This window comes from Polypterus senegalus, chromosome 12 (assembly GCF_016835505.1).
Source record: "Polypterus senegalus isolate Bchr_013 chromosome 12, ASM1683550v1, whole genome shotgun sequence".
Taxonomy (NCBI): domain Eukaryota; kingdom Metazoa; phylum Chordata; class Cladistia; order Polypteriformes; family Polypteridae; genus Polypterus; species Polypterus senegalus.
In genome coordinates this window covers 9402743-9414978 of record NC_053165.1, presented here as the reverse complement: position 1 = coordinate 9414978, position 12236 = coordinate 9402743, and the positions used below count along the sequence as shown (strand labels likewise).

Sequence of the window (12236 nt, the reverse complement as noted above, 5' to 3'; positions counted from 1 at the left end):
GAAGACTGGCGTCCTTCAACATCTGCAATAAGATGCTGCAGATGTTCTATTAGATGGTTGTGACAAGCAGTAGTGAGCTGGGGAGGCAGCATAAAGAAGAGGGACGCCTCACGCCTGGACAAACTGGTGAGGAAGGCAGGCTCTATTGTAGGCACAGAGCTGGACAATCATGGAGAATCCACTGCATCCACTGAACAGGATCATCTCCAGACAGAGGAGCAGCTTCAGCGACAGACTGCTGTCACCGTCCTGCTCTACTGACAGACTGAGGAGACCCCACACTATGCGACTCTTCAGTTCCACCCGGGGGGTTAAACGTTAACATTATACAAAGTTATTGTCTGTTATACCTGCATTGTTATCACTCTTTAATTTAATATTGTTCTTAATCAGTATGCTGCTGCCGGAGTATGGGAATTTCCCCTTGGGATTAATAAAGGGGGTCCGGTTTGGTGGACTCAGGATTGGGCCACTGTTTTTTGCAGATGATGCTGTCCTGTTTGCTTCATCAGGCCGTGATCTTCAGCTCTCTCTGGATCGGTTCGCAGCCGAGTGTGAAGCGGCTGGGATGGGAATCAGCACCTCCAAATCCGAGACCATGGTCCTCAGCCGGAAAAGGGTGGAGTGCCCTCTCGGGGTTGGGAGCGAGATCCTGCCCCAAGTGGAGGAGTTCAAGTATCTCGGGGTCTTGTTCACGAGTGAGGGAAGAATGAAGCGTGAGATCAAAAGGCGCATTGGTGCAGAGTCCACAGTGATGCGAGCTCTGCAGTAGTCTGTCGTGGTGAAAAAGGAGCTGAGCCGTAAGGCAAAGCTCTCAATTTACCAGTCGATCTACGTTCCTACCCTCACCTATGGTCATGAGCTATGGGTAGTGACGAAAGAATGAGATCGCGAATACAAGCGGCTGAAATGGATTTCCTCCGCAGGGTGTCTGGGCTTTCCCTTAAAGATAGGGGGAGAAGCTGCAGTCATCCGGGAGGAGCTCAGAGTAGAGCCGCTGCTCCTTCGCATCGAGAGGAGTCAGATGAGGTGGCTCAACATTTGATCAGGATGCCTCCTGGACGCCTCCCTGGTGAGTTGTTCTGGGCACGTCTAACCGGGAGGAGGCCCCGGGGAAGACCCAGAAAACGCTGGAGGGACTATGCCTCCCGGCTGGCCTGGGAACACCTCGGGATTCCCCCGGAAGAGCTAGAAAAAGTGGCCGGGGAGAAGGAAGTCTGGGCATCTCTGCTCAAGCTGCTGCCCCCGCGACTCGATCTCGGATAAGCGGGAGAGGATGGATGGATGGATTAATAAAGTATCTATCTATCTATCTATCTATCTATCTATCTATCTATCTATCTATCTATCTATCTATCTATCTATCTATCTATCTATCTATCTATCTATCTATCATATAGCGCCTTTATCTATCTATCTATCTATCTATCTATCTATCTATCTATCTATCATATAGCGCCTTTATCTATCTATCTATCTATCTATCTATCTATCTATCTATCTATCTATCTATCTATCTATCTATCTATCTATCTATCTATCTATCTATATCTCCAGGCCCCTTTGAATTGATTCAGTGGGTTCTAGAGTATCTGCTAATTCACTGATCTTGGTATTATCTGCAAACTTATCCACTTATATTCCTATCCAAATCACCCAAATCATTATAGCGGAAGAACAGAGGAAGACTGCCTCCCTGGGTTTTGTGTTCCCTCACTACACAGGGTGGCAGAATCCCCCCTGAGACGATACAAGTAAAGAATATCCTTCTTTGTGTCTTCTGATTTCTCTGTTAGAAAATATTAGCTCCAGAACAGTATAAATGCATATCACAATATTGTTCAAGTTTTCTGTAAAGCAAGTCACCCTTTTCCCCCTTGGACTCTAACCAAGGAATTTGTTATTTCCGGCACTCATGTGGAGTGAAAAAATACATCACTTTTCCTAGGTGTTTTCATGAGACACACTCTGTGTTTACATTCACATTAAGCCAGAAGACCCACCTGTTCTTTCTCAAACTTATTTATTACCGTTCTTTCATTTGCAAGTTTCAACAAGCCCAGTTATTCACTGAAACATCACTGCTATTGCCACAATATACAGTAAATTATAATATAGGAATACAGCAAAAATGCCAACTCCTGGGGCTGGATTTGAATCAGGGCCATGTTGTGCTCTAATATACAGCTAGGCGGTAGTTTAGCCATGCATACCGAAAGAGCACTGCGTTTTGACAAAGTGACTGTGCTAATAGCACACTCTGAGCAGGATTTGGTCTCTGAACCTAAAACGTGCTTCCCCCTATTTGATACATATGTTCCTTTTTAACACACAGAAACAATTTAAAATCACCAATTAACCAAACATGCACGTGTTTAGGATATCAGAGGAAAAGCAAAGGTCTCTGCAAAACACTCTCATTGACACAGGAAGAATATGCAAGCTGCACATTAGTGACCTGGAGTCTGGGATGTGGTAACAATACTAATCATTTCCTCCCAGGCCTACAAACCAATGCGAAATATTTCAGTCGGTTAAAGAGACTTTTAGTATAGAGTGTCTGATACTACTGGGCATGGAAAATTAGATTCAAGTAAGATGATGCATTAGAATATCTATCAGTCAGGTTACATTCCATTCTTACCATTTTATGGTGTCAGACCAGTTTGGCCTCCTAACACCTTACATGGTTTAAAATAAACATACATATTAATTAAAGTCTGAAAATGAGTGCGAGGACTTTCATTAAAATACCTTGATGCAAGTCAATGAATGTATTTACAGGTTTGTGATACGCCATCTGTTAGAATGACAAATGCACTGCCTTTTATAACTAAAATGTTTGTGATGCACCATCTTTTATACTGATTTTGTGACTTTAATAAATGTAAAAGCAGTATTGCTATCCCATTAGTGAATGAGTCATTGATTGCTTTTGTATTTAATTTAGTGTTATCCCATAGTGTTTTCATAACATAACAAATTATACTTTAAGATACACAGTCTAATCTTTGAAATACTGACAGTTTAAGTAACTTCATTAAAACTGTGTGCTACACACGGCACACAGTGAAGTCACCACCGTTCAATTAACACTTCAAGTGACCCATATAAACACCTCAAGTGTTAATTTAACACTGCCATGGCACTGATTTTCTTTGATTTGCCTGGCCTCTTATGCAGCACACAGTGTGCATTATTGGTGACATACAGTGCCGACAGAAAGTATTCACACCTTGAAAGTTTTCACTTCTTACTTTCTCAGATATGAAGTATAGGGAAAATATTGTAATCGTCCAAAAATTCGATGTCGAGATTTTGATGAATCTTGATGTTTTAGACTTCCCTGACTTTCTCGTAAACGAAGTATAGGCAAAGTATTGGAATCCTTCAAAAATTAAATTTCCAGATTTTGATGAATCTCGACATTTTAGACCTCCCTGAGCCCGAAAATATCCATCCATCTATTATCCAACCTACCGGATCACATGGGTCTGCTGGAGCCAATCCTAGCCAACATAGGGCGCAAGGCAAGAAACAAACCCCGGGCAGGGTGCCAGCCCACCACAGGGCGCACACACACACACACACACACATACACACCAAGCACACACTATGGACAATTTAAGATCGCCAATCCACCTAACCTGCATGTCTTTGGACTGTGGGAAGAAACCCACGCAGACACGGGGAGAACATGCAGAGTCCACACAGGGTCTCCTAACTGCAAGGCAACAGCGCTACCCACTGCGCCATTGTGTCACCCCCCTGAAAATACCATTTTTGGAATTATGTGTGTGTGTGTGTGTAAACTTGATAAATTGAGTACACTTTTACTTAGTTCAACCAAATTTTGCATACCAGTATTAGGTACAAAATGTAGATTTCTATCAACTTTTGGGCTATTTCCGCGAACCTTTTACTCATGCAGCTTCAGAGTCTGATTTATTCAACTTTACTTTTATAATAATTGTTTGATATATTATTAATTTGATTTGATTTGTTGTTGATGGTTCTTTAATGTATATAATTAAAAACAAAATACAATCATTGTCTTGCAGTTTACTCCTCAAATATACATCCCCATATCTGAGTATACGAGAAAGTCTGGGGGAGACCACTCCCGATTTTTTGTATTATAAAACATTGAATCGCAGTGGATTTTATTTGGGTTTTTTGACACTGATTAACAGAAAAAAAATAAAAACAGATCTCTGCAAGGTGGCCGAAATGAATTACCAATACTCTAACAAACTCACTTCTATCTTTTGCCACCAAGTATGTTGAATACAGAAATTTACAGGGCATACTGCATATTGTTGTATACTTGTGTAAGATGTTTTTCAATTATTTTAGAGTACATAGTTTAATATGTGTTGTAACATTTTTCTAAATCTATTGAATTATTATCTTTATAATTCATTTTATTAAATCCTATATACTGTACATTCACAGTCAGTTTGTGCCTCCAGGCTCTTGTGACCATGAATCAGATTAAGCAGGTTTGACAATGTTTTATTATTTTCAGTATTCCCTTTTTCAACTGCCATTTTGCACTTTATTCATGTTGTAAATTAGTTTTTCAAACACTAAGAGCTTATCATCAAATAAAAATAGAAAAGCAGGAGATTTCTGTTCTGTCTTTCTAAATCCTGCACCCTAAGCACTAAGGTACCAAAAAGCAAGATAAAAAGTAAACAAAATCCTTCCTAATACACATACAGTAACTTATTGCTTAGTTCAGTAAAAACTTAGTATAACCAGTTTATAATTTTTTGATTGACAGAAACTGGATGATGAATAATATTACTGATTATGTTTTTTGACTTTTTCAGAGCCTTTAATACCATACCATACCATACCGACCTATTAAGGGGTAAGCATATGCAGGTGGATGAGCCTGCGGGGTCCTGGTAATGGACTACCTGTCAGGCAGACACCGGTTTTTCAAGCTCATGGCCCGTACCTATAATGTAGATGTGAGCAACACTAGATCTCCACAACAAAGAGTGCTGTCTTCCTTTTCTCTTCACTCTGCTTTCAACAGAGTATAAATAGATAGATAGATAGATAGATAGATAGATAGATAGATAGATAGATAGATAGATAGATAGATAGATAGATAGATAGATATAACGAACAAGAAAGGCACTATAAAAGATAGATAGATAGATAGATAGATAGATAGATAGATAGATAGATAGATAGATAGATAGATAGATAGATAGACCTTTGTTCAAAATTTGAAGTTTAGCTTTTTAAAGAATCTCAAGAAATGTTATAACAACTAAGAATCAAATACACATGAAGAATTACAAAAATAGGAAAAACATGCAATTTAACTAAAGATGCGAGAGCAGTCACTGTGAGGCAATGTAAAAACGTGCCTCACCTCTGGAATAAAGTAGCCCTAGTAGTATTTATACTGACAGCTATTGAATGGCTTACAATTATTTTGTACCATCTTTTATGTCTTTTTTTTCCACTGATGACACAATTAGTTGTTCTGTCATTTTGGGTTATGACCCGGCAGCACTCGTGTGTGACATCATTTATGCAATAGGATAAATGGTCACCTTTCTGTCCTATCGCTGTCCAAGACTGAGGACATCCTAATAGAGTTTTTTCATATTTATTTTCCTGTTCAATTTTCTGGATAAACAAGTTTTTGGCTAAGTTATTTTTGACTTTTCATTCTGTTTTTCCTATTGGGGTTAGACAACAGTTAATTGAATTCTAGGTTCTGGTTTTGCTTTGCATATTGACGACATCTCCTCTTCCTGTAATTTATTATTTTCTTTAATTCTGATTCATTATTCAGCACCACAGCATTTTTCATAATGGCTGTCGGTTTTGTCTTCACGCTTTTCTCCACTAGATGGGCATCCCATAACTGAACCTGCCATCTTAAATCAACTTGCTGGTTTGATGGGCCTCTGTTGAAGTGGTGTTACTGGCCCAGCATACTAAAGTGTGAAACATTGCATTGGCCATCCCAGTGTTATAAAATGTGTAAAGGGTGTCAAGTGTGTCAATACCCCTCCAAACAACAAAAAAAGAGTCTGCTTTGCCCTTTCTTATATACCATCTTTGTGTTACTAGGCCAGTCCAGCATGTCATTAATGTGGACCCCCAAGTACTTGTAGCAGTGCATTACTTCCACTTCCACTTCCTGAATAGTGACCAGCCATACAGGCTAGACTGTTTAGTGTTGTGAAAGTCAATAATTATTTCCTTGGTTTTGATGTTGAGTTACAGATAATTCCCAAAGTTTTCCACCTGACTATTTTTCTCTGTCTCATCCCTCTTGTCAATATACCCCATTAGTGCAGAATCATCTGAGAATTAACAAATGACATGACCAGATGTTATATTACTCAATAACATTACTCAAAGTTATAGTCCGCTTTTTTATTTATTTATTTTTTTTCATTTTTCATTTTTATTACTATTTAATTTAATATTGTTTTTTTTTTTATCAGTATGCTGCTGCTGGATTATGTGAATTTCCCCTTGGGATTAATAAAGTCTCTATCTATCTATCTATCTATTATATAGTACCTTTCATATCTATCTATCTATCTATCTATCTATCTATCTATCTATCTATCTATCTATCTATCTATCTATCTATCTATCTATCTATCTATCTATCTATCTATCTATCTATCTATCTATTATATAGTACCTTTCATATCTATCTATCTATCTATCTATCTATCTATCTATCTATCTATCTATCTATCTATCTATTATATAGTACCTTTCATATCTATCTATCTATCTATCTATCTATCTTTTATAGTGCCTTTCTTGTTCTATCTATCTATCTATCTATCTATCTATCTATCTATCTATCTATCTATCTATCTATCTATCTATCTATCTATCTATCTATCTATCTATCTATCTTTTATAGTGCCTTTCTTGTTCTATCTATCTATCTATTTATTATATAGTACTTTTCATATCTATCTATCTATCTATCTATCTATCTATCTATCTATCTATCTATCTATCTATCTATTATAGTGCCTTTCTTATTCTATCTATCTATCTATCTATCTATCTATCTATCTATCTATCTATCTATCTATCTATCTATCTATCTATCTATCTATTATATACTGTAGTACCTTTCATATCTATCTATCTATCTATCTATCTATCTTATTGAGAAAGTGTCCACTTTAGCCTTCAAAAGTTCTTTTTCTTTGGTGAATAAAACTGGCGGCTGAGCTCCAGAGAGCCAGCATGGAAATGGCAGAAACTTCCAGAAGGACAACCACCACTGTAATTCTTCACTAAATTGGGCTTTATGGAAGAGTGTCAAGACAACGTTTGTAGGGCCAATTGGAGTTTGCAAAAAAGGCATCTAAAGGACACTCAGAAAATGGGAAGCAAGATTGTCTGGTCTGATGAAGCAATTTTTGAACTGCTTGGCCTCAGCTCTAAGCTACATTACTGGAGGAAACCAGGCAGCGCTCATCACCTGTGTAGTACCACTCCAACAATAAAGCATGGTGGTGGATGTGGGGTTGTTTTTTTAGCATTTGGGACTGGGAGGCTACTCAGGATTGCGGGAAAGGTGTACTGAGCAAAGTATAGAGACATTCTTATTGAAAATCTGCTCTAGAGCACACTGGCCCTCATACTGGGATGAAGGTTCATATTCCAACAGGACAGTGACCTTAAACACAAAGCAAAAAGACAACACAGAGAGTGGCATAGGGACAACTCTGAGAATGGTCTTGAGTACCCAGCCATAGCCCAAACTTGAACCCAATCAAACATGTCTGGAGATTCCAGTAAATAGCTGTCCACCAACACTCTCCATCCACCCTGTCAAAACTTGGGAGGCTTTACTGAGATGAATGACAGAAAAATACCAAATGCAGGTGTGTTGACCTTGTTGTGTCAGACCCAAAGAGATTCCAGACTGGAACTTTGGACAAAGAGGCTTCAGAGACGCATTGAGGAAAGTATCTAAATACTTGCGGCAATGTGATATTTCACGTTTTTTATTTTTAATACATTTGCCAAAATTTCTAAAATCTTGTATTCACTTTGTCATTCTGCGGTATCGAGTGTTGCTTGATGAGGGAAAAAGTGAATTTAGATGATTTTAGCATAGGGCTGCAGCATAAAACGTGTAAAACTTGAAGGGGTATGAATACCTTTTGAAGGCACTGAATGCAACAGCTTGCTTCATTTAGGTAGAAGTTCAAGTAAAAGAAGAAATTGTTTGGGGTAAAAAACTTCTCAGCCACTCCGTGGGCAAGGGCAGAACTTAGAAGCCACCACTTTGTTGTATTACTTAAATACAGTACGTGTAGAATTATTTTAGTTTTAAAAGGTTTGGCCCTGGAAACTTATTAGTTTACTTACAGCAGTATTGTACTTTATACTGAATGAAGGCCGCGGTGGGCTGGCGCCCTGCCCGGGGTTTGTTCCTGCCTTGCGCCCCGTGCTGGCTGGGATTGGCTCCAGTAGACCCCCGTGACCCTGTGTTAGGACAATGACTGACTGACTGAATAAAGGTTACTTTTGTGGTAACTTCTTATACCGCTTGGGGCGCTGTTGTGATAAACACAGTGACGTGCTACACAGCAACATGTGACGTAGACAAGCTCGTCAATCTCCACTCGTCTAGTTCGCTGTTCTCAGCTGAAGGCTCCGGTATTTTTGTAGGCGGATGCGCGGGACTTGCTTTCCCGTCGAGTGGCCGACACCGGAGGTTTGTCGGTACTCGCCCATTTCGTATTAGTTATGGCCTTCCCTATCCCGGAGAAGCCGGCCGACTTGTTATTAAATGAGTCTGGGCTCCCTGACAGCAGCGTCTCGCCAGTCGATGCACAGAATGGCCCGGGCCACTCGGAGCAGCCACTGCTGCCATGGGACCGCTTCTCCTGCTGGCTGCACTGTGTATGCGTCGTGGGCTTCGATCTGGAGCTGGGACAGGCTGTGGAGGTAAGGCGGCCCTGGTCTGACTTCGTAGGCTTTGGCTTAGCTTTCCCGTATACTTCTAAAGCTGCGGACTCGGTTACAGAAGTGGCTGGAATGTGTTTTGTCTTCCCGGACAGCTTGTCCCTGTGTAGCTGGTAGATGTCATGGCCCGCGAGCCCGATAAAGTTAGGAAAACCGCGTGAGAAAGCAGCCAGATGTTCAGCACTGCTAAGCTTTGCGGTTATTTCTCTTCAGTTGTGTACAGACAAAGACGTCAGAAAAACCAAAGAGAATTGTTTTATTTTTTTTCTTTTGATTTACTGATCAAGGATCAACAAGTTACAAGGAGTCGTTGGTTTTTCGCACTGCTACTTAAAAAATAGCAGAGAATTCGCGGACTGAGCGTCTGTTCATTTACTGACAATGGGCATAGGGTGGGACTTTAGAAATACTTTGTGAACATTCCATGGACACTATTTATATAATTAGGAAGTTATTATTATTCGTTTATATTTATGACTGAGTCAATCCGTCTTGCAGAACTCCAACTCAAGCTGCTGAACAAATGAGACCAGTTTAGATCTAAGTGAAGGAAAACCTGCAGATGTTAATAGACTGTTAATTATTTCAAACTTGTATATAACAAAAAATGGCTTTACCTGGACTTTTTCCCCCAGGTTTGTTGTATGCCCTCCTCGCTGATGCTTTACCTGCTTTGAGAGTTTGCTTCTCTCTGAGTATTACCAGTTCTTCATATTACATTTCGTAATTCTTATCAGCATATTGTGTGAATTAATAATCCACCTGCCCATAATAGTGACTTGGTTAGCCCAGCTATTTTGTTTTGCCTTTCTGTCTAACATATCTCGACCCTCGGGGCTGTGGATTTGTTACAATTTATGGTACCACCGACTGCAACTCCTCCGTTAAAATGCTAATATTAATTTTATTTTTTTCATTTTTATTACTATTTAATTTAATATTGTTTCTTTGTATCAGTATACTGCTGCTGGATTATGTGAATTTCCCCTTGGGATTAATAAAGTATCTATCTATCATCTATCTTATTGTTCCTCCAACTCTTACTGCCCTCTTTGTAATTAGACTCATTTATTTACGATGTTGTTTGAAAGCGCACAATACAACAAGGCATATCATTGCAGCCATTGTGAATCATCAGGCTACTTCTTAGCACCTAACTCCTTAATAGTTGGGACTAAAGGCTGCAGCGATGCCACTGGTGCTTTTACATATTGTTTATGAAATAATACTTGCACAACTAAAAACAAGGCTATATTTTTACCAATAGGATAGAAGGAAAAGTAGTTTCATTGAATTTGTGTAAGTGAAATTGGAAATTTGAACACATTATTTTACAATTGACATTTAGTTGGAGTTGGATTCAGTCCATTTTTAGTGACTCCGACTCCAGTAACCCAATAACTACTTCCAATTCCATGGCTGACCCCAACAGTATGTATCTTTTACGTGAACAATTTACAGCGTCTGAACCCTGCACTCATTTGCCCTCTTCATTAGTAAAATGTCACAACATTTACTCAATCATTCTCACTCATTTAACTTTCTTGTTCTTCTTTCATTAATCACATTTCAGTCGCATACAGACGTTATGCTGTATATAAATTACGTTATCCTTTTCCTGCTATTTTTATCTTCTCAACATATTTAAGCATATCTCATTTTTGCTGCCACTGTTCTGCTCAAACTCCCATCTTTGTTTAGAATGTCAAACTAGCAGAACTTTCCAACTTTTGCTGAAAACTTGTAAACTCCAGCATTAACTACAAGTATTTAATAATCTAGCGCAGAAGTATTGATATTAATGCATGCAATCCTATTGTGCAAGTCATTCAAAAGTATTCTTGTTTAAGAATAATAACAATTTTGCAATCGTTTACAAAAATAGAATTTTTGCAAATTCTATTGCATACACCATGGACTATAAAGTGACTTTCACAGTAAGAACAGGGAAAAAGCTGTATAAATAGATAGATAGATACTTTATTAATCCCAAGGGGATATTCACATACTCCAGCAGCAGCATACTGATTAAAAAAAAATATATTTACTAAATTAAAGAGTGATAACAATGCAAGTATAACTTTGTATAATGTTAACGTTTACCTCCCCCGGGTGGAATTGAAGAGTCGCATAGTGTGGGGGTCTCCTCAGTCTGTCAGTGAAGCAGGACGGTGACAGCAGTCTGTCGCTGAAGCTGCTCCTCTGTCTGGAGATGATCCTGTTCAGTGGATTCTCCATGATTGACAGGAGTCTGCTCAGTGCCCGTCGCTCTGCCACGGATGTCAAACTGTCCAGCTCCGTGCCTACAATAGAGCCTGCCTTCCTCACCAGTTTGTCCAGGCGTGAGGCGTCCCTCTTCTTTATGCTGCCTCCCCAGCACACCACCGCGTAGAAGAGGGCGCTCAACACAACCATCTGATAGAACATCTTCAGCATCTTATTGCAGATGTTGAAGGACGTCAGTCTTCTAATGAAGTCTAGTCGGCTCTGTCCTCTCTTGTACAGCATCAGTATTGGCAGTCCAGTCCAGTTTATCATCCAGCTGCACTCCCAGGTATTTATAGGTCTGCACAGTCACCTCTGATGATAAATAATAATAAAGTGAATATTAAGATATCATTAAAATAAGTAAATTAAAAATTACTTTAAAAGAATACTCCATCCAAAAATCATTGATAAATGACATATTGAAGATTCAAACTCAACAGAACCCTGTGGTGACCAGTTTTGGCCAATGACAAACAATGTGGAAAATGTCCCTGGTTTGGTGGCAGGGAAGAAAACTTCTCATGCGAGTGCTATACGTTTAAAAACATTTGCATTAAAATAACTTTTTCCAGAATAAACCCTTGTAGTTTTTCAGTTTTAGGTTTAAAATATAGCTCCTCATTTATGTTGTTTATTTTATATGGGGGAAAAAGTTAAATGTTATTTCCACTTCAAAAGAAAGAAAAGCAACAGACCCTATGTTTTGGGTAGGTGGTCCTCATCAGGTGTTTTTCCTTCAACCTAATTGGAGGGCATTGTATTCTCGTCTCCTCTTAGCCTAGGAAGGTCGAGGGTGGCTACCAGGCACTTTTCAGTCATCCTTGGACTTGTCATCCCTTCTTTTTAGTTGTTCTTCAATGTTCCCAGCATGTTATGGGCAAGGAGGACATAGTGAACAGTGAAAATATGCTCCTGAAATATGTAGGTAGTCTGCACCATCGTGGATCTTTTCACATTGCTGCCCACATTACAGATCTCTG

The 12236-nt window shown here is 39.2% G+C and overlaps 1 protein-coding gene across 2 annotated transcripts in view; it reads left to right on the top strand.

Annotated features, from left to right (window-relative positions):
* Window positions 1-8617: 8617 nt before the first annotated feature.
* Window positions 8618-12236, top strand: part of dennd6aa (DENN/MADD domain containing 6Aa) — a 46787-nt gene continuing 43168 nt past the window's right edge. Inside the window, exon 1 of one of the 2 annotated variants that reach the window (XM_039770744.1) lies at window positions 8618-8970. In XM_039770744.1, coding sequence (XP_039626678.1) covers window positions 8770-8970 — 201 coding nt within the window. In that variant the 5' untranslated portion in view covers window positions 8618-8769. The remainder of the gene's footprint in view (window positions 8971-12236) is intronic. The other variant, XM_039770743.1, reaches the window with a different exon arrangement.